The sequence below is a fragment of the Physeter macrocephalus genome, chromosome 6 (assembly GCF_002837175.3).
Source record: "Physeter macrocephalus isolate SW-GA chromosome 6, ASM283717v5, whole genome shotgun sequence".
Taxonomy (NCBI): Eukaryota; Metazoa; Chordata; class Mammalia; order Artiodactyla; family Physeteridae; genus Physeter; species Physeter macrocephalus.
Window position 1 is genome coordinate 30,171,643 of NC_041219.1, and position 23,838 is coordinate 30,195,480.

Below are 23,838 nucleotides of genomic sequence, written 5' to 3' on the forward strand. Positions count from 1 at the left end.
CTGTTGTTTATAGTTCATTGATATATTTGGGTATTGTGTTTATTTAAAGCATTTCTTCAATGCTAAAAACTAAAGACCCCCAGATTTTTTTTTTTTTTTTTTTGACCATGCCTCAGGGCTTGTGGTATCTCAGTTCCCCGACCAGGGATTGAACCCTGGCCACTGCAGTGAAAGCCCAGGATCCTAACCACTAGGTCACCAGGGAACTCCCTCCCAGAGTTCTTCAATTGTACCTACTGTGAGAGAAGTCTGGTAACTGGGAGGTTTGTTATGAATACTGTATATCTATTGTTCCCTCTTCATCCAGCTGTCTTTCTTTTAGGACATACAGTGGCTAAGCAAGTATATTATACCAGTAAAAAGAAGGATCCCTCAAAGTGGTTACCTGCCCTTCATCTTTTTGAAATAGCTTTGAAGCTCGCTAAGACATCAGGAACAGAAGAACAAGAGGTGGAAGCTGAAATCTTTTTTCAGAAAGGTAAGATGTATTTAGGGTCAGAACTATGATAAAGTTTGAGGATTATTTTTTTCCCATGAACAAAAGGCTTCTTAAAAATCTGGTCACTGATGGTACAAAATACTGATTTTACAAAGGGCTTGGTGATGGCAAACACCTTGGTATCTCTGCCAAACTCAGTTTTGGATAAAGAGAACACTGCATATTTTAAGTTTATATCTAGAAAGGAAAAAAGTACTCCATTTTCATTTCTTTTATAATTACAATTGACCTTCCTTACACAAAGTTTCATGTTTGACTCAAAAATCTCAGCATCAGCCATTTAGCTATGAATAATGTTTCTTAAAGAATGCTTTGAAGATATTTTTTTTATTTCATTACTTAGCTAAGCATTTTAGCTAATTTCTGTAAAAGATACATACCCATTTAAATTAAATAGCTATAGCAATCTATATTTATAACTTATATACAACACACATTTGCATAATACATTCATATAGTTTTATTGTGGCCATTTTAGCCATGAGAAAAATTATGATGACAATTGGTATCACTTATTGAGCATCTACTAGATACTAAGCACTGTAGTTGGTGTTTTACATCTCATATTGCCAATTCTTACAACAGCACTACAAGGTAGGCATGACCAATCCCAGTTGGCAGATGAGGTGCAGTCTGGGTAAATAACTATCTGTAAGTCCAGACGTGAACTTAACACCAGGTAGCTCTGTGCCCTGTGCACATGCTACATGGAAACTGTGAATCCTTTTTATAGTGACTGTAAGATTTGCCTTTCCTGCCCTTCTTGCTACAGAAGTACCATTCCAGCGCCTGCATTTGAAGGCCGTGGCTCACCATGAGGGGTGGAAGCTGTGTGCAAACGAGAGCGTTTGCATCATCCGTGCTGGTTTTCAAGCATTTGCTGACTTTCTAGGGTTTGTTTTTAGCAAAGATGTTTTCTACGATACCTGCAATGATAGAGGAAAGAAGAAAATGGATTTAGGTAAAGGGAATCTGCTGCAGGGGGAAGTAGGAGCACAAAGTAAGGAAATGGAGAGGAAAGTCAGATGATAAGAACAGTTGTGTCTGGAAAGTGAAAGGAGACAGGGGGAGCCTTCCTGGGGAAGGAAGCAACAGCTTTTTCCCCATTGGCTTACCTTCTAGCAAGAAACAGGAGACGGACGGACAAAAAGGACAGCACATTCAGTTTTCCAAATGTCCTGCATAAAATATTTGTTCTGAAGTTCTAAATGATAGAAAAAGGAAAAACCATCTTTGTGTATCCTTTTCTTCTTTCAGGCAAAATAGAATGTCAAATATTGATGGAAGAGAAATCTCCAACTTTGCAACTTGAGAGTCTGTTTGAAGCTATACAGCTAAGCTTGAGACATGATCAAAACTCAGGGTAAAAAAAAAAAAAAGACCTTTCATTATCATGACAGTGCGTGTTTGGGTTTGAGACCCGTGTTCTGGTAGTACATTGACTATTTAAGGCTGGAGCGACTGGGGCACCCTTTTCCCACGGCGGGGCTAGTTCACTGGGGTCCATTGTGCAACAGGGTCACGGACTTCCTTTTCAAGCTTGATGCTCTTGGCTCTGCTCCAGGGCCTCATTTACAGTGATGGTTGATGATGGTGGTTAGCATGGTGACGTAGTGGACTGTAAATCGCTTCTAGTCTGTACTCAGATTGATCTCCTGTCAGTCTCAGGTTACAGGAGCCTCCACTAGATGTGAAATTGTATCTAGAAGGGGTTTATGTGAATATTCACTCTGGTTCAGCAGTACCGAGGCTGGCCAACTCAATTCTGTATAAAAGTCACCTTAAGATGGAGAATAAGCCAGCATTATTACAACTGCACTGATTTAAATGGTCCCACCTGACAGGTTTGATAGTGAATACACAGACCTAACCCATACTGAATCACGGCTTTCAGCATAACTCTTATGTGTCTCTTTCGAACTTATTATAATTACCGTAGGAGAGTAGAGAGAGAGGTCTGGTTTTCCAGGCAGGTTCCTCCAGTCTTGATGGTCACTTCTTTAGTGCCTTGTGTGCTGGAATATTCCAGAATGGTCTTGATGCTGGGCTGCATTGTGGTCATGGCATGGAGTATTGCCAGCACAGGACAAGGTAGAATGCTCAGCTCTCTTCAAGAGCTTTCAATTTCAGTAGGAAGGAAGATGCCCGTGTCTAAGCCACAAGTGCTCTGAAAAGAGGGTGAGTTTGGAACAGATGCTGGTTTTGCCTATTTTTGCCTTTTATTCTCTCAGAAATTGTTGACACAAGATGCAAAAGATTATGAATGGTGAGCTATCTAACAAGTACAATGCTGTATCATTTTAGGTTGATAAGAGACTCCTACCTCGAAATAGCCCTATTATTTTTGCACATGAGGAAGCCAAAGAGCAAACTTTCAGCATCACCATTAACGCTTACTAAGGTAACAAATAATTTTATTAGAAATTTAAAGTATGTTGCCTTTGAACTTGCTTACTTTGCTAGCACTGTGCTATGGAAATAAAGAGACTGTTTTTCTTTGTGACTTGAAGAAATTAATTCATTACTTAATGCTCACACTCATATTTAGATACCTCTTTCGATATTTTTATGTAAGACTCTGGAAACAGATTTCATGTGCACATTTTTGCCTGTTAAAATGTTATCCATGAAATGTAGGTGTATATAAATACTCTAAGTCATTAGTATTGATCAGGAGATTGCAGGAAATGACATATTGGTTAAGCAGATGGACATGTATGGTTTTCACCACTGATGTGGCTTGCAAACAGATCACCTTTTGAAAAGAGTCATTCATTCATTCATCCCATATCTATTGAGCACGTACTATGACCCAGGCCGTACTCTGGAAGGTGATAAAGCAAGGTTCAAGACAAACTCAGTGCTTGCTTCCATGCGCTTACTCTTCAGTGGAGGGAGACAGACAATAAACGTGGAAAGGAAGAAAGCAAGAGGAAGAAAGGTGGGAGGAAGAGAAGTGAAGGAAGGCTGGGGGGTGCTTTAGGTGGTGAAATTTAGGATTAGGAAGTAACTGGTTGGTGGGATTGTGAATGACTGTGGTGGAAAGAGCTGCCAAGTGGGATGTGATGGATTGGGAGGGAGCATGCAGAGTGGCGGAGGCATGTACTCCCTCAAGCAGCACTTCCAAGTGAGGGGCAGAAACATCTCCAGGGATCCTGTGATCCTGATGAGGTCTGAGATTTGGCCTTTCTAAGGAGCTCCTGGGTAATGCCTGTGCTGCTGGTCTGTGGGCCACACTTGAGTACCAAGGATCCAGACAGAGGGAGATCCTCTGGGCAGGAAGTTAGGTGGTTTGGAGGTGGATGAACCCAGTAACTTTGTTTTCATTTTTAAATAAAAACTGTCTAGTTTTTTATTCTTTAAATTTCAGTAGGCGTTATAAATTTCATTCTTATTAAATAATCCTCTGACCCGCCAAAAAATCTTTCCAGAAAATTTTGATGTCAAATTTCTAATTTTTGAGACAGCATAAACATGATTTAAAACCTTTAGGCAAATAAGCTTTCAATCAGTTGAACTACTCATATGGTTGCTGCCTTAGGTGGATAGCAGCTTTTTTTTTTCATCAAAATGATTACATAGAAAACTTACTTTTGTGGTGTGATAAACATCTTTATGTCCAATAAGAGAAAACAAAAGTATTTGTTTCCATAGCAATTTGCAATGCAAGTTAATAAGATTCTAGGATAGAAGTATATCACCTTTTGGGCCTTCTCTAGGGAGGTGTTTATAATTAATTAAGAGCTTGAACAAACAAGATTTGAGTGAAAAGAATAGTATAATTCTGTACAATATGATCATTATTTTCTGTGTATCTTTTTTTAAAAAATTAATTAATCAATTTATTTAGTTTTGGCTGCATTGACAGGTCTTTGTTGCTGTGCAAGGGCTTTCTCTAGTTGTGGCGAGTGGGGGCCACTCCTCGTTGTGGTGCGTGGGCTTCTCGCTGTGGTGGCTTCTCTTGTTGCAGAGCACGGGCTCTAGGCGCGCGGGCTTCAGTAGTTGTGGCTCACGGGCTCTAGAGTGCAGGCTCAGTAGTTGTGGCACATGGGCTGTTGCTGTGCAAGGGCTTTCTCTAGTTGTGGCGAGTGGGGGCCACTCCTCGTTGTGGTGCGTGGGCTTCTCGCTGTGGTGGCTTCTCTTGTTGCAGAGCACGGGCTCTAGGCGCGCGGGCTTCAGTAGTTGTGGCTCACGGGCTCTAGAGTGCAGACTCAGTAGTTGTGGCACATGGGCTTAGTTGTTCCACGGCATGTGGGATCTTCCCGGACCAGGGATCGAACCTGTGTCCCCTGCATTGGCAGGCAGATTCTTAACCACTGCGGCACCAGGCGAGCCCATACCACATTTTCTTGATCCATTCAACAGGTGATGGACGTACGAATTGTTTCCACTTTTTGGCTATTATGGTCCATGCTGCTTTGAATATTTATATAGAAATTTTTTATGTGGACATATGTTTTCAATTGCTTCGGGTGTATACCTAAGAATGGAATTGCTGGGTCATATGTCAGCTCTCTGTTTAGACTGTTGATGATCTGTTAGATTGTTTTCCAAAGTGGCTGTACCATTGTGTATTGCTACCAGCAGTGTATGAGGGTTCCAACTTCTCCACATCCTTCATAACAACTGTTATTATTTATCTTTTTGATTATAGCCATCGTAGTGGGTAGAAGTAATATTTCATTGTGATTTTGATTTCCCTGATGGTTAATGATATTGACATCTTCTCATGTGTTTATTAACCATTTGTATATCTTCTTTGGGAAAATGTCTATTCAGATCCTTGGCCCATAGCCTAAATTGGGTTATCTTTTTTTATCACTGAGTTGTAAGAATTTTAAAATATATATTCTAGATATATGTCCCTTATCAGATACATAATTTGCAAATATTTTTCCCAGTTGTGGCTTGTCTTTTCATACTGTTAATCGTATCTTTGGAAACAAAAAAGCTTTTAGTTTTAATGAAGTCCAATTTATCATCTTTTTCTTTTATGTTTTGTGGTTTTGGTAGCTCTTTACCTAACCCCAGATGTTGAAGATTTTCTCGTGTTTTCTTCTAAAAGTTTTATAGCTTTAATGTTTAAGTCCATGGTCCATTTTGAATTAATCTTTTTTTGTAAAGTGTGAGGTAAGGCTCTGAATTCATATTTTTGCACATAGATATCCATTTGTCTCAGCATCATTTGTTGAAAAAACTATCTTTCTTTACTGAATTGCCTTGGCTCCTTTGTCAAAAAGTTTATTGATCATAAATGTATATATTTATTCCTAGACTCCCAATTCTATTCCATTGATCCATAAATCTACCTTTATGTGAGTATCCATTGTCTTGGTTACTGTGTGGCTTGTAGTAAGTTTTTTGAAATTGGAAAGTACATGCCCTCCAGTTATTTTCTTCCTTTTCAAAATTGTTTTCACTTTGAGTCTTTTGTATTTTTATATACACTTTAGAATCTGCTTGTCAATTTCTGCCAAAAAACTAACAGAATCTTGGTAGACATTGTGTTGAATCTATAGATCAATTTGTGGACAGTTGGCATGTTAACAATGTCAGATCCTCCAATTCATAAATATGAACTCTCTCTTCATTTATTTAGATATTAATTTTTCTCAATAATGTTTTTTTACTTTTCAGTGTACAAATTTTGTACATTTTTGTTAAGTTTATTTCTGTTTTGAACAGGTATTTTCTTAATTTCACTTTCAGATTGTTCATTGCTGGTACACAGAAATACAGTTGATTTATGAGTATTGAGTTTTGTATCCTGTGATTTTGCTAGTAAACACATTTATTAATTCTAGAGGGGTGTGTGTGTGTGTGTGTGTGTGTGTGTGTGTGTGTGTGTATCTTGGAATTTTTTACATATAACATCATGTCTCCTGCAAACATAGACAATTTAACTTCTTCATTTCCTATCTAGATGCATTTTTTTTCTTTTTCTTGCCTGTTTGCATAAGCTGGTATCTCCTACTCAATGTTGAACACCTCTCAATCCCTCTTCAATAAAGCCTTCCTCTCAATTCAAAATGAGCTCTCTTTTTTGAATGTGTGTGTCACTAATTGTTCTTACAATATAATTATTTCATGTTATTTGGTATTCTTCACTCAATGCCTATTAACCTTGTTTCCAGAATTAAACAGGTGAATTGCCCAAGCTTATATAGTCAGTAAGCTGGCAATGGCTACACCAGAGCCTAAGTAGTTTTATTACAGTTGGTGACTGGGGTCTCCATATTTGAGACAGGACTATATTGCTTAGATTTTAGATTCCCCATGGGCAGATCTCTCCAGGTATCATCTGTCTACCTCAAAGCTTAACACTTGATCTGGGCCAGGCCACCTTTGTGCATTGTATTTCCTGCTGTGGCATTAGCTTTATTCATTGCATTTCTTTTTCCTTGGGAGTCTTATAGCCAGAAGTAAAAGAAAGATATTTTTGTTATTGCTTGTTTTATTCTGGAGTTTTGTTGAAGATTTTAAAAATCGGCCAAAATATGAGCATCAAAAATTCGAACAAGCAATCTAATTGAATAGTTTTTACAGATTAGTTAAATCTTTAAAATAGACTATTAATACTTTAAAAATGTAAAACAGATACTATGTTGCTGGTGGAGTTTCTGTTTACTTCTATACTATTGACTTTTTTATATTTAAAAGCTGAACACACACACACACCCTCCCATGTTAAACATATCTCCATTCATTGTCACTTTTTGCTATTCTGTGGAACGTTATGATTACACTCATCCCTTTAATAGTTTTGTAGTTAGAAAACTGATAGCAAATACCTATCAAAAACCTTTAAGTAATATTCTTGTTTCTGATGTCTTTACACACAATATATATTCAATTTCTAGATCCTTTATTAAGATGGTAAATAACATTTACTTAAAATGCAGTTTGTGTTTATTTTATTGTTATTCAAATAATGTAAGCTCATCTAGAAAATCACAAAAAAAGATAAAAATAATTAAATTACCCTTAAAACCTGGGATAACCACTGTTGATAATTTTCTCTGCTTGTGTATACAGGGAATATATGTGTGTACCTATCTTTAAAAAAATGGGATCATATTTTGCATGCTGTTTTGTAACCTGTACTTTTCTTTTGCTTAAGATAGTTTGGATGCCTTTTCATGTCAATAGATGAATATACATTATTACACTTAATGGCCATGTAGTGTTCCACTAAAATCTCATCTTCAGAAGATGAGAAAATCTATCACGAAACTTTATGATATCTTTATCATAAAACATTTGCCGTATTTTTTAGGCTCTTCCCAGAAGGCATAGTTCTATTAAAGAGCCAACAGTAACTAAATCTGAAATGCACAGTTTATTTGCCTGGATTGCAATAAGAGCTGCTGCACAGGTTGGTGTGAGTTTTATTTAACTCTTCTTTTTATCGTCACATCTGTTAAGGCAAAACAATGTATTGATACAAGAGAAAGGAAAATATCACATTCTTTGGGATTTGCACCAATGGTGTTTCTTCGGGAAGATTAGAAGTGCTCTTTATATGTGTAGTGTTTTTAATCGCTATTAGCCAGACTTGGTTTGATTCAGCTTTTCTTTAATGAATATAATGGGAGATACACATGTGCACATATTTGACACACATTTTGGCAAGTATCTGTCATAGCTAGGGGAGGTAGCCTATTCAAAATGACTTATTTATTGATTAAATTGTCAACAGTCATGATTTGTTTGACTATGATATACACTACATGTTGGGGATCACATATTGTTTTTCAGTTTGTCTTTATTTTTTCCCTAATGTGTACCAAATGTTATGTTATGAATCTGCTTTTTCACATTATTTACCTAGTGGATAATCTATGAATCAGAAAGCTTACATTTATGAACTCTAATTATGCATTAATTTTAGGTCAGTGAGGCTGTGCTGGCAATCAACCTACTTATCGGAAAGAAGAATGCTAGAACTGATAAAGTTAGTCAACAGGCATTACCGAATCTCCCAGAATTTGCCACCATGGATCTTTTGTCTTCATACACAGATTATTTGCTTGGTAGGTTTGAATGTTAGGCATTTTATAAAATTGTAATATATATAATGTGTAATCAAGTTTCAGAGGTTTAATTGTAGAGATTTTAACTTAAAAAGGACAATAGTTTGGGGAACCTCTGGGAGAGGATGGGGTCTTAGTATCTAGCTGCTAAAACATAGGGGCCTCAGCTCACTGTACATACATACATGATACTCCATCTGCTTCTGCATTTCAGATGCAGGGCTCTGTGAAAAAATGGTATTTCCTGATGTCTGTTTATTTTCCAGTTCACACATTTCAAATGAGACCTTTTGGGATTATTTACTTGAGGGACCTTCTCTGATCCTCTAAAATGTGTACTCACTCTTACACTCTCATATGGCTCCCTGTCCTTTTTCTTAGTTCTTTTATATTTGTGTGTGTGTGTGTGAGTGTGTGTGTGTGTGTGTGTGTGTGTGTGTGTGCCTGTGCATGTTTGAACTATTTCTCTTATTTAACTATTGTCAGCTTCCTGAGAGCAGGGACTTTAGCTGTTTGATTTGCTGCTCTTTCTACAGAAAATCACACATTGCTTACACATAGCTGGCATTTGATATTAATATTTGTTAAATGAATGAATGAGAGGTTAGCGGAATTTAAACTTGACCTTACTGCTATGTTTTTTCTTACTTATGACACCTTTGTTGGTTAGTAAACTATAACGTAAACCTCTAAGTCAGATCAGCAGTAACATAGATATTGAACAGTCACTTACACGTTTGCCCGTTCATTTATTCAAGAAGTATTTATTGAGTGCTTCTTGTGTGTTAAACACTTAGATAGTTTCTAAGGAGCCAAGTACTGGAATCTTACTTCCAGAGGATATTTTAGGAATAACAGTATCTAATTTTGCTTGGCACTAGGTGAGCATTGAGCCAAAGGGAATGAAAATGTTAACTTTAACCTGATGGGGGTGGGAACGGTCTTCCTAAAGCCTCTGAAATCACACCTATACGCAGTAGCTTACTCTGCTGAAGTGTTAAGTCAGCCTTAGCTGAAGAGCTCATGTCTGAAATCATCTCCTTCCTGACTCTCTCCTGAAGAATAGGTGGCCCAGACTATTTTCCAACCTAAAAATGGTTTGCCCTGAGGTTAAACCGTCAGATGGATTTTTATGCCAAGGTATTGTTTCCTTATTTTTATTGCCTTCATGCCTAGTAGGATTTTGCTTCATCAGATTTCCGGACCGTGGCCTGGATCTCAGACTGGGTACATGGCCTTCCTTAGAGTCCCCATATATAGGCTCCCAGGGGACAAAGCAGGGCAGTCTGGCAGCAGGGGCTGGTCACCGCTTTTTTCTCTTGACACTGCTTGTCAACTCAGTTCTCCCTGGTTCAGAATGCCAGGAAGGCAGTCCTCTTAGAAGCACACATTATTGTTTTGCTACAAAGAGAATGCAATATTAATAATGAAGAGGGTTCAACTTATACCTTGATCCTGTCAAACCGTTTAATTTCTCTCAACCTCATTTGTCCTGATCTGAAGACTGAGTGAATTAGATTTATTTATGGATAAGACTGAAATCTGAAAACTTTAAGACTGTGATTCAACATGGCTGAACATGGCTTCCAACATGGCTATTTCTTTTTCATAATGGCCCCGTATTACCTCTGAAACATCTGTCTGCTTTATCCTAGACATTTTCTTGTTTTACCAGTTTTTAGGCCAGGGATAACAAATAAGTTTCATCTAAAATGCTGTATTAATCAGTTATTGGCAAAATTATACTGTATACCAAACAACCCTAAAACTCAGTGGCTAGAACAACATGACTTCATTCTTTTACTTGTCTCATGTGTGCTGCTTCAGGCTGCAGGCTGAGTTCAGGTGTACTCTGTGTACATTTGTTATGAGACCCAGGCTAAAGAGGCTGTGGCTACCTGGGGCCTGCTGTTCTCAGGGTATAAACCAGAGCACAAGACCAAGACCAAGCACAGAAGTACACTTGAGGCCTTTCTTCACATTACATCCCATTAGGCATAGCAAGTCATATGGCCAAGTCCAATACCAGTGAGGCAGGGAATTAGACTCTGCCTGTAGAGGACGGAAGAGGGTTGTGAATGTTATGGAATGATAATCCAAACTATCACTTATGACACGTTCAATCTATGGCTGGTAGCCACCTGAAAAGAATTCTGAACTTCTGTATGGAAACACTGGAAAAGGTGCTGCCGTGATCAGTTAGTAATGTCACCCGTGGGCAATGGCATCCCCTAACCAGATGATCTTAGTTGATCCAAATGGGCAGGTAGTCTTCATCTCAGCTCTGCTTATTACTAGAATTTATGCTTTACTTTTCTATTTCAGTGGTTTTCCTAGCATCTTCCAATTTTCAGTTTTCATTTTGTACCATTAGCACTCGTTTACTGTTGTACCAAGATAGTAATTTGAAATGACCAAATTTTAAAGTCCAATTCATTTTGTATTTTGCCTTAAGAATAATAATTTTGCCCTCCAGTATTTTCCTAGCAGACTGATCATTAATTCATGTTATGATTTCCCTCACTTCAGTATTTGGGTTGGAAGGAAATATTGAATCCCCAACTGATTGCTGCAAATACCCAAATGGCAGTGAGGTTCATATTATAATGAATTTCTAAAGGGCAACAATAACAAATAAAAATTGTTTGATTTTCCTTGCATTAGCATATATTAGCATCCAGGAGAAAACCCCCTCAGTGATTAACCTTCACTGGCATTGACCTGTACACGATGTGGTAAATGATATTCATTGTTATTGTGTGCAGAGCCCTGTACCAGATATTTCTGTCCAGAGGGAGGGAGGAGTCACAGAACACACCAAGGAGTGGGTCTTGCCTTCCATGAGCTTCCAGTCTTTGGCCATCAGAACAGGCATCCACTTTGAAATTATATAAATGCGTCTTTTAAGAGGACCATATTAATTAATGGAGGCAGATTAATGTATTTTAATCTAAAGCTGGACACAGGTGGGGTGGGCATATGAGTTTATGAGGATGTTTTTTTTTTGGAAGAAGTACATGTGGGGCAGATACAAATGAATTGGAAGCATGGATACCAGATAGGAGGGGGAGCTCATTTTCTCAGCAGAGCAGTTGACAATCAGAGAAGCATGGTGACAAAATAGACCAGTCACATGTGGAGGACGGAATATAGAGCATCTTGCCAGAACCAGACAGCAATTGTATGATGTCTGTAGAACAATAAGAGAATTGAGTGTTGTAGCTGGTCCAATTTATTGAGGTTTCTTTTACATTGTCTTGTAGGACTAGAGACCCTGAAATGATGCTACTGGCGATATGGGACCATATTTAGATTGAATGCAAAAAAACATTTACTCCATGTCTACTTTGGGCCCAGTTATATTCAAATATACACCATCTTTTTGTCTTGATTTTCCGGTGGGCTTAATAAAAAATTCAGCTAGGATTAAAAATTATTAAATTCTATAATACACTTTGAATTAAAAGCAACATTTAGGATTAGTTGTTCCGGATGCAGCCTCTCACAACTAAATACACTTGATATATGGAAAAATATAAATATGTGTCATGCCAGAAATCAATGTTGATGAACCTACTGTCAGAACATAGAGATCTATGGAGCAGAACTGAGAATCAGCTGACCAAGAATCAACGAGTACATGCTTTGCCTCTTGAAACAGAGAAAACCATCCATCCTGAAAACAATATGATTTGTCTTTCCCATACTGCCTTGCCCCTGGCTCAGAGACATGGATCAATGCCAACTAAAAACGGGGATGTCATTTCTATACTGCTCTCTTGGCTTTTTCTATTCCTCTGAGATACAGTTTCCCATAGTGGTGGGGAACTAGGGAGACGCATTATATCCTCAAATCCTGAATAATTAAACCATGTACGGGTGAGGATGGAGATAAATCATTCATGCTTACAACAGTGATTTTGTGTGTGTGTGTGTGTGTGTGTGTGTGTGTGTGTGTATGAGCATGTGTGTGAATATGTGCTGTATCAATCCAGAGTGTCAGCAATTCATACAATGAGGGTATGATGAGAACCATCCTCGGTGAAGCAGAGCTGTCCTGGGCCAATGTCTGCAAGAGTCTAGATGTTCCACTCAGAGCTCTGCCCTTTGGTCACGTAAATCTGAGAAAGGACGGTACCATGACGAAGGGCAGAGCATACGTTCTCCACTCTCTATTGTCAGACACGAGGCATGAAGAGACCCTATTCTAGACAGAGTCAACATGAGAAAATAAGAAACAACAGACGGCACATGTGAGAAAATATTGCCACATGAACGCAATGGAATGCTATCCTGAAGACTCAGAGGAAGATTGACCCTTGAAGGAACCAAAGGAAATCTAACAAGATGGTTTGAAACTCTTAGCAGAGCCTAAGCAGTCACTCCTGATGCTGTGTGCTGGTGCTTTCTTGTGTGATTTCATTTATCCTTCAGGAAAGTCCTGTGAGAGTGTCACTATGCACATTTATTAAATGAGGCAAGGTGCTGAGAGAGGTTATTGAACTCTGGGTGATAGTTCACGGCTAATATAGACCCTCATCTCTACAATTCTAAAGGCAGTGCCCTGGATCATTGTGTTGGGTGTGATAAATAAGTTTTACCAGGAAATCAAAATGCAGAATCGATACTTCTGGTCAACCTGTTGGCCTGAGCTGGCATGAAAGATGCTTCTGCCCTCCCCAATACAAACCTATTACAAGGCTGGATAAAATAGAACCAAAATTGTTTTAATTTATAGCTGAGCATGAAATCAGGAAAGGGAGATCCCCAGTCACCAAAGTAAAATGAGAAATTTTAAATAAGAGCTGCAGCTGAGGACTCACTGGAGCAGGAACAGCCAGGGCTGGGACTTGAATGCCTGGTGAAAGAAGCGGTCTGGAAGGAGGGCCCCACAGGTAGGGAAAGTCAGAACCTAGCCAACTGCATAAAATTGGGGTTCAGAGAGGGCTTGTCCACAAATTGAGGACTAGAAGTATGCTGCCCACTGGCCTGTGTAGCTGCAGAGCAACATGCCAAGTGCCCAGTGAGGGCCAAAAAGCAACCACAGGGGAGAAGTCAGAAACCACCTAAGACTGTGAGGTTGGAATTCACACCTCCTGAATGATGCAGGGAAATTAGCATAAATACTGGCCCAGAACCAGTGAAAGCATGCAGATCTGGCTGGGGATAGTGGAAACTGTTGCAAAGGGATACTCTTCAATGCAGGGTATAAGGGACTCTCCCTCCAAGAAATTCTTCTGAAGATAAACAAGATAGCACAGATAACACCTGGACAAATTTTGGCATCATTTTTGGATTATAAAGAGGAAGAAAAAAATTGTCAACAGTCAGAAAAAGCAGACTTTCTACAAAGGAACAGAAATTGAACTGGTCTTAATTTTTCTCTGACATTAAAGACCAAATGACAGGGACTTCCCTGTCATTTGTAAAGAAATCCACCTTCCAATGCAGGGGATGCTGGTTTGATCCCTGGTCAGGGAACTAAGATCCCACATGCCGCGGGGCACCTAAGTCCGTACACCACAACTACTGAGCTCGTGCACCTCAGCTAGGGAGCCTGCATGCCGCAAACTACAGAGCCCACATGCTCTGGAACTCTCACTCCACAACTAGAGAGAGAAAAACCACACGCCGTAACTAGAGAGAAGCCAGTGCGCCGCAACGGAAGATCCCACCCACATGCCTCAACAAACATCCCGCATGCCGCAACTAAGACCCAACACAGCCAAAAATAAATAAATAAATAATAAATAAATCTTTAAAAAAAGACCAAATGACCTTGGCCAAATATGTATCGAGGTTCTTTTTTTTCTTTTAATTTAGTTCAATTTTTTGCATAGGTAATTTATTCTCAAGAATCACAACTCAAAAGTCATATAAGGGTATGGAGAGAATGTCTCCCTTCCATCTTCTCTGCAAGTGCCTCAGTTCTGCTCGCCAGAGGCAGTCAGTGTTGTCAGAATATTAAGGTCCTGTTCCTGCGGTAACAAATAACCACAAATTTAGTGGCTTAAAGCAGCACAATATATTATCTTACAGTTCTGGAGTTCTGAAGTCCAAAATAGGCCTTACTGGGCTGAAATTAAGGTGTCAGCAGGGCTACATTCCTCTGGAGGCATTGGGGGAGAATGTTTCCTAAGCTTTTTCAGCTTCTAGAGACCACCTGAGTTTCTTGGCTTGTGGCCCCTTCCTGTAGCTTCCAAGCCATCCGAGTAGCATCTTCAGTCTCTCTGACTCTGATACACTCAGTCTTCTGCATCCCTTTTCTACATACAAAGTCCCCTATGATTACACTAAGCCCACATGGATAACTAGGATAATCTCCCCATTTCAAGGTCAGTTGACAGGCAACCTTAATTCCATCTGCAACCTTAATTCTCCTTTTCCCTGTAACCTAACATATTCACGGGTTCTGGGGATTAGGGTGTGGAAATCTTTAGGGAACCATTATTCTGCCTACCACAGTTGGTTTCCTGTGTTCTCTACCAGAGATATCACATGCTTATACAAACTGTCAGGGTTCTGTTATAGAGGACAGAATCCACTCCAATTTGTTTAAGCAGGAGGAGATTTATTAAAGGACTTTCAAAATCCCTGTGAGGGCTAAAGAAATAAATTCCAGGCTGAGCATCCAGAAATGACTAAGCCATACATAACTGGATCACCAAGGGAATGCAGGTTTTTGTTTTCTTTTGTTTTATAAAGTGTCTTAGTCTGTTCATGCTGCTATAAGAAAATACCACAGACTGGGTAGCTTATAAACAACAGAAATGTATTTCTTACAGGTTTGGAGGTTAGAAGTCCAATATCAGGGCACCAGCAGATGGTGAGGGCCCACTTTCTGGCACATAGATGGTGCCTTCTTGCTTTGTCCTTACATGGTAGAAAGGGCTAGGGCTCTCTGGAGGCTCTTTTATAAAGGCACTAATACCATCACTTTGGGGGGTTAGGATTTCAACATATGAATTTCAGGAGGGTGGGAACGCAAACGTTCAGACCATAGCATAAGGGAAGCTGTAGAATCAGAAATCTGCCTGCAAAATAGGAAGACTGCTCTAGCTGCAGCCTCACCAACCACACCACCTCTGCCAGAATCCACACAAGCAAAAGATGCTTTGACTCTTGTTTTCCGCACCACGTAGCACAGTGCCAACTTCAGGTCTTTTGCGAATGCACTGAATTTGTGATACCTAAATCTCATCCAGGGCCCTAGCTGCAAGAAAATCTCAGAAATGTGATTTTTATCTCTGCAACTTCTTTAATATAGGTAAGCACATTCAGAGATTAGGAAAAATGTTGAGTGAAGCAATGTGGTGCACACTAATACACTGATATATTTTTCCCTTAAAAATACAAACAATAGTATAACCATTAGTATGCATAATTTTATGCTCCTTCCTCATCGTTTTTCTTCAACCTAATGTAAGTGTGTCTGTTGGCAATTTTTTTCAAATCAATACGTAGCTTCTTTTTATTGTTGCATAATCTTTATAAAGATGCACCATAATTAGTCTTCCTTTGATAGATATTTAGGTTGTTTCTACCCTTTTGCTATTACATACAATTTGCTCTCTCTCTATATATATCACATATATATCTATTGACCCAATAGACATACTAACCTATGTACAAAGTTTTACACATATATGATATATATGTATATTTATAAATGTCATATGTATATGATTTATATATATAGTATATGTATAATTATATAGGTATAAAATTTTGTTCATAAGCTAGTATATTGATTGGGTCAATTCCCATAAGGAAAATTTCTGGATCAACGGGTAGAATCATTTGTAATTTTGATAAGGTTTGCAAAACACCTTCCATAAAGGTTATGCCAATTTGTTTTCCTGCCAGTAATTAATAAAAGGTCTTTTTTCCCCATACCCTTGTTGACACAGGTATATTATAAACATTTTTAAACCTTTGTCAATATAGTAGGAAGGGAAGATTTAATTTTAATTTACACATCTCTTACTAGGACTATGCTTAAGCATCTTTTGTGTGAACTTTCTGCCCATGATTTGCTTTTTTTTTTTTTTTTTTTTTGAGTTGGTTTTTTTCCATTGCCTTTTCTTTAAAGATCTGTAGAAGCTCATAATTATAGAAATCAACCCTTTAACTGTGATATTATTTGCAAATATATTTTTTCAATTATCAGTTATTATTTAGCCTTCTTTATGGTGGTTCTGTCCCATGAAGAAACTTTTTATTTCTAAATGGTATACATTATTAACCTTTTCTTTGATAAGTTTTGCATTTATGTCATAGTTAGAAAGGTTTTGTCCCTATTCTAAGACTATGAATAAGTTCTCCCATGGACCCTTTTACTAATTTATGGAAATCTATTTGGAATATGTAAAAAATAACAAATGGATACAATTTTAGTTTTTCCAGATGGCTACCCTATTTCTGTACTTTTTACTCATTTCCTATTGATCTGTCTATTCAGGTTTCAGTACCACACAGTTTTAATTATTGTAGCCTTATAATATATTTAATATCTATTAGAGTAAATCCCCACTCATTACTCTTTCTTTTCAAAATTGTTTTTCTTGTCTTTATGGCTTTTTTTTTTTTTTTTTTTTACTTTGGAAGCAGCTTGTCTAGTTAAAAAAGCTCTCTCATAATTTCATTGGAGTTTCATTACCTTTATATTTTATCTTAGAAATAACATATTTTTCTTCTATTGAGTCATCTTAACCAAAAATATTTTATGTCCTATATTTTTTAGTTCATACCTTTTAAAAAAATATTAGTCCCTTAGGAGTGTTTTAATGTTTTCTTTAAATAGATCTTGTATACTTGTCAGGTTTATTTCTGGATATTTTACCTTTTTATTGGTATTGCAAAATTTTTTCATTAGATTTCTACTGGTTGTTGTTTTCGTGTGGAGGCTATTGATGTCTCTATATTACTTTATTATCTTTAGGTATTTTTCTCCACTTTATCTTTCATGAGCAAAGTCTGGGTCAGTAAATGTTTTTATAAAGGGCCAAATAGTAAATATTTTACGTTTTCTGGTCTCTGTTGCAGCTATTCAACTCTGCTGTGTTAATGTGAAAGGAACCATAGACAAAATGTAAATGAATGAACATGGCTGTATTCCATTAAGGCTTTAGTTATGGGCACTGACATTTGAATTTCATATAACTTTCACATGTCACAAAATACTATTTTTTAAATTATTTCAACCACTTAAAAATATAAATACCATTCTTAGCTCATGGGTCATACATAAACATGCATGGGCCTGATTTGTCCCATGGACTATAGGTTCTCCCTTATGGATTTAGTTAATTCATTTTAAATGCCATCAAATTAATGCCTGTATTTATTTGTTCAAGTTTCCTTTTTCTTTTTTTTGGTAATACAAACAATGCTGCCATGAGTATCTTCTGCAAGATTCCTGGTACACATATATGAGTATCTGCATTTAAAATTTTATTAGACCCTGCCCAGGAATTTGCTCTCACAAGTGCTGTATGAGAATTCTGGTTTCTTCACATTATTAACAATATTTATTATTTTCAGATTTTAGTTTCTGTTAATTCCCAAGGAATGTGAAATGGTATTTCATTTTTAATTGCATTTATCTGATTTTTAGTGATGCTAAAAATTTTGGCCATTTGGGTTTCCTTTTCTATGAATTGCCTATTGAAATTTTTTGCCCATGTTTCTGTTGAACTAGCTGACTTTTTCTTATTGATTACATAGTAGAGAAAAAATAATTTGTGTGTTCTAAATATCTTTTCTCAGTCTATGGTTTGTCATTTAACTTTGTGTTTGGTGTCTTTTGTGATATAAAATTTTTAAAAATTGAATGCAGTCCTAAGCATCAGTATTTCCTTTATGAGTTTTGCTTTTCTTTTTTCACATATGGTTATTTTTCAAGGAAAGCATATATGTATTCCAATTTTTTTTTTTTTTTTTTTTTTTTTTACTTTCAGATAACTACCAAGTTGCCTTCCAGACTGCCTGTACATTCTCCTACCCTAGTGATGAGATATATGAGAATGTAGATACTGGGAAAAAAACCCCAATTAAAGTGGATATTACATGGATTCTTCTGTTGCGCTATTATATTCACCTGCAAAGAATTAATAATATGAGCAAACTGCTAGGTAGGCCTTTGCTGTGTTAAGAAAGAATATATTCCTTTCCAGTTATTGTTTAAGTCATATTTCTTATTTAGAATTATAAAATACTTTTGACTTCTTTCTGAGTGAACTCTCATCAGAAGATGGAAATTTCAGGGGTTCTTAAACTGAGATACATGGACCTTTAGATAGAATTGTATTTCAATGTATTTAAAAACGTCCTTAGAAGGAGGCGTCCAGAGGCATCCCCCAAGACTGCCAAAGTGGTGTGTGGGTCAAAATGGTTAAGAATCAGAATGACCATAATGTGACAGCTTATAGAATGAACAAGGTGAAATTTTGGCTTTAAGGAGAGAGTGTTCCAGTATCCAGTATGTAAAGAGAAAGATAGGATATTTAACTCCACGAAGTTTTGGATTTTGTTCAGTTTTTTTTTTTCTTTTAAATCATTGATGCTATCTAAAAATATCCAGAAAAACTTGTATAATCTGCTTTAAATCAGTTCCTCCTATGTTTTTGTGACAGTGTGTTTATCTGTGCCCATAAAATTGGTGATTCAGTGTCACTTATTGGCAAACAGTTGGAAAAGACAGGTTGATCATGCCAGCGCCCAGCGATGGAGAAGCCAGCAGGGCTAATAGGCCGAGTCACGGAGTGGCTCCGCATGGTTATTGGGAGTTAGCGATGGGATGGACAAGCACTCGGAAAGGTGTTGGGTAGAAGGTGCATCGTGATGGGGCCAAGAGTTCAATGTCAAGGCAGTGGACATGAGCCAGGGCAGCAGGCCCTGGTGAAGCCCTCCCCCTTATCAACTCAGCTCACTTCTGGCCTGCTGGTGCTTCCCATGTCAATCGCCCACATTTTACTGCTTTCTGCTCTGGGCTTTCTCAGAAGTTACTACAGCCCAGCATGCAGGCAGGACAGCCTGGAAGTACCAGGGATTCCACACACTCAACAGTAACCTGCAACTACTGAGGTAGGGAACTGGTAGATAGTTGTAACATTGATGGAACAATGTTACATGTTTTTTCCAGGAGGTCCTCAGCAGGACTGAGCCCTCCTTGTCCATAGCTGTAGCCCTTTGATAACTCACTCTCATTGGCTCTTTTCTTCTATCACACTTTTCCCGTTCTCTCACTTGACATCGGTTTTCAAATAAATTACCTGCACTTACATTTTTGCTTTAAGTTATTTTGGGGGGAAAACCCAAAATAAGACAGCTAGATAGAATATTTTGCATTGTTAAGCTCGGCCAGAAGCAATTCTATTAGTGTATAAGCTTGAAAAATGGAGGAAGGTCATGAACAGCCACTAGCTGAGGTGGGGATATATAGGAATAAAGTTAATGAGCAAAGGCCAACAATATTGAGACCATTTTGTTATCTAACATGACTCTATATTAGTGTTTTGGTTTTTTTTTTCCTTTAAGCATCTCTGAAGCCAGGATCTGGAATGTCTTTGCCAGATGACACACTTCTCACTTCTCTTTTCAACTCTGGATTGATTTTGCGCCAAAAAGAAATGCATTTTTTCCTTAAAAGATTCTTACAGCTATATTCTTCTTCTTGTATTGATGAATTTCCAGAAGAACTATTTCAAGTCATAGAAAATCCATCTTTTCCAGAAAAATTCTTATATGACTCATCAAGCCAGGTAATGTTTTAAAACGTTATATGTTTTTGCAAGACTTCTTAGAATCATCCTTATATTTCCGAAAGAAGCACATTAACCTCAATGCTGGCACAAAGGTTTCTAGTTCCCTCAGAGTTCCTGGGAAGGCTTGTTTCTGTTTTACCAGAGAGAGGCCAACCAGACATCCTGGATTTTCTGTTTTCTTATGTCCTGTTCTGCTGCTCTCGTAAATCTTCAAAATGTCTCAGAATTTTCTATATTCCTACACATAACAGTATCTCTCAGTGAGTCATTTTGCCAAGAAGTTATACAAATTTCAGTATAATCACCCTATAAGAAAACTAGACTGAGTTTCTAAATCTATGCCCAATTTCTGTACCTTTGTTTTACACATGTAATACAAAAAATTCATTCTGTGTATATTTTACAATCATGATTGTGATAAATAGTAAAGGGAAGGTTTTTTAAGTAAAGTTAAAAGCTTGAAGGTTTGTTTTTTGTGGGGGGGGGCAAGTGTTATTAAATTGGATGGGCTTTCCCAAAATACGTAATATGGAAACTTCTTTTAAGTTACCTATTGAAGAGACATAAAAAGAGGGGTATGAATGAAGTTTTTTTTTAAGCTTCTGGGGTCTTGAATAATAGTAGTTTTAAAATAAACTATCAAAATGGATGAATTGGAAGACACGGAAAAAGTACAGAGTTTTATTAAAAATAGAGATTTGTTTCAAATTTGGTATATTCAACAAGCATATGTTGAATACTAACGATATGCCAGACACTCTTAGTTGGTAGAGGAAGCAGGAATGGATAAGGCATAGTTGCTGTGCATAGCTCTGGTGTGGTAGCAGAGAGAGATGGGTAGAGTTATAGCACAAAGGAAAATTGCAAAACTTCAGGGATGCTTTTAAAGAGAAAATGGCAGGGTTAGCAGCAGAAAGAATATGAAAATTAAAATGTTATTTCTACTGTCAATAGCGTGTAGGGCTGATTGGCAAAGTGTAAACGAAAGGCAGTTATCCAAGAAAGAGCAGATGTAGTAACCAAGCTTATGACCATAGGAATGGAAAGGAAGAGATGAATGTAAAAGATATGGCTTCAGTAAAATTGAAAACAAAACAAAACAGCTTAGTGACCCTGTGGAGATGGAAAGTGAAGACAAGAGAGTGATCAATGTTTATTTCATCATTTGGAACCTCTGTGATCATTAGAGCATGGTAACACAATTAACAGATACAGTGGAGGTGAGAGGGTGAGAATGTTTGCGGAGAAGGCTGGTATGTTCAGCTCTGAGATACAGAGTTTGAGATTATACTAGAATACTTCAGAGGACATAACGTAAGTTTTCAATATGTATTTGTGAAATGAATAAATCAAGTCATTTGCGTAGAATTCTTTCTAAAATAGGAAGAAAAACATTCATTTATTTTGAATTATCTTGACTTTGGACTTCACCATACAGTACTTTAATTTTTATAATTATAGACTTGCCCATACCAGACACGTTCATGTTTCTGTTTTCAACTATCCAAGAGAAGTGACCTGAAAATGTGGCTTTTTCCAAATGGGAACCTTTTCTCATTTTATCCTACTGGAGTATACTAACCTTATGTTTGGGGTAAATAATAATAAAATTTTTTTTTTTAATCATTCTTTGGAACAAGAGAGTAGGGTGACTGTGAATAAACTGTGATTTTAAAAAGTAGTGGAAAGACCTACTAAGGAATATTTAAGAATTCAGTTAAAGAAGTGGTCCTCAATTGGGGTTATGGAGTTGGCCCCAGGGCAGTGTATTGGAATCCACATAGGAGGATTTTTCAAATTACTTTCTGGATTCTGGGGTATTGGGATGGCCAATACTCAGCATCTCCATTTCCTGCCCCAGATTCTAAATCTTTGAGAAATAAAAGATTAAGCCATGGTGGAATTAATAAATACCCAACTTTATGAATCGTAAAGTTGATATTGTAGGATATGGTTTATATTTACTGGTAAATGGTCTCCCTAGTCATGATTAGCAAAGTTTACAGTTCTACCAATCCAGGCTTGGGGGTTTTGGCGGGGAGGGGGATCATTACAGGCCTACTTAAAATCTGTGGGGACAGAAACCCTTTAAAATCTGTTGCATGAAGGAGCAGAGACTGTTAACTCCCTACAAACAGTATGCTCCGAAGCAGAGAGAGCAGAATAATGCATATTCAAAATTCTTTTTCTCAAATTCACCAATCAAGTAACTCTCTTGAGGGAGAGGAGTGAGTGGAGGTGGAAAGGCCAGGAATGTATCGTTAATGTCTGGCCCTCCACAGTGCAGGAAACTGTGGAGTGGGGTCACATCGTTTCCATCTAACACCAGAGTCTGGTTCACCCATCCTTGGAACCGAGACTACCTTGAGGTTTACTGCCACATGTCCCAGACACTTCAGGTGTTTTGGAGTAGGGGAGAGAGAATGGGAAGGTTGAGAACTATAGTTTCAATGGATGTATTCTTGTGAATATTTTATAACAGTTTGGAAACTAATAAGTGTGATTTCGTAAATACTCTTCTGAAAGGATCTTTGCTTGAATATTTCAGTATTAAGGGCAGCCTATCATTATCCAGTTCCTAAGGATGACGCTCCAAACGTACAACCTTGAATACAGTGTAAATATTAATACATGTGATATTTCGAATGGTAGCAATATTATCAAAGAGTTGTTTCACCTGCTCTTTTTTTGGGGGGGGGGATATAATTAGTGTAACACTCTCCCAGGATAATCAGCTCTGGAGATCATCACTGTCGCTTGCCTGACAGGTTCAAGCCACCTAATCATGTGTTTGTTTCACTGGGGTAGACAGAAAAAGAGCATAAAGCCTTTGGATTTTTTAAAAACTAAACTCCAAGCTTGGCTGATTTTTATAATAACATTTTTGAGCCTTTAATCACTCAGGAGGCTATTTCAGTCAAACTCTTTCCATACTTTGATACAACCTGCTTTTCCCCCACAAAGAAGTAGATGCCTTTCCAGAACCATCATTGCTACGTGTCATGCTCATCAGCTTTGTGAAGCTGTATGTCGTCAAGTCTATTGAAGCTTTGTGATGGAAAAACAAAAGTGCTAAACAAATTACATTAAAAATTCCAAAAAAAAAAGGACATGATTAAAATGCTGCACAATGCTGAGTTATTCATGTTTAGACCGTGACAGACTGTGTAAGGTCAAATATTTGATTAGTGCAAAGTGATTTGTTGTTTATAGGACATGGCGAACAAGAGTGCTTCTGGTAAGTCTGTTGTTTCATTCCTTTCAAACAATAAATCAAACATATCAAAAGTACTCAGTGTATAGCCCATCGACTAGCTTATGTAATTAATCCCATTGGCAATTAGATATTACATTTTAAAAGAGTGAATAGAAAATTCATAATATAAACATAAAAACTATTTATAGGACCTTCCATCCAAAAACAGCAGATTACACTTTCTTATCAAGTGCGCACGGAACATTTTCCAAGATAGATCACATCTTCGGTCACAAATCAAGCCTCAGTAAATTTAAGAAAATTGAAATCATATCAAGCATCTTT

General features: G+C 37.6%; 1 protein-coding gene across 1 annotated transcript in view; it reads left to right on the forward strand.

The window, feature by feature from the left end:
* Positions 1-23,838, forward strand: part of CFAP54 (cilia and flagella associated protein 54) — a 296,564-nt gene that overhangs the window by 211,193 nt on the left and 61,533 nt on the right. The window contains exons 57-63 of the mRNA XM_028490464.1: positions 323-478; positions 1,757-1,862; positions 2,804-2,900; positions 7,776-7,874; positions 8,391-8,532; positions 18,492-18,665; positions 20,071-20,294. Of these exons, the coding sequence (XP_028346265.1) occupies positions 323-478; positions 1,757-1,862; positions 2,804-2,900; positions 7,776-7,874; positions 8,391-8,532; positions 18,492-18,665; positions 20,071-20,294 (998 nt within the window). The remainder of the gene's footprint in view (positions 1-322; positions 479-1,756; positions 1,863-2,803; positions 2,901-7,775; positions 7,875-8,390; positions 8,533-18,491; positions 18,666-20,070; positions 20,295-23,838) is intronic.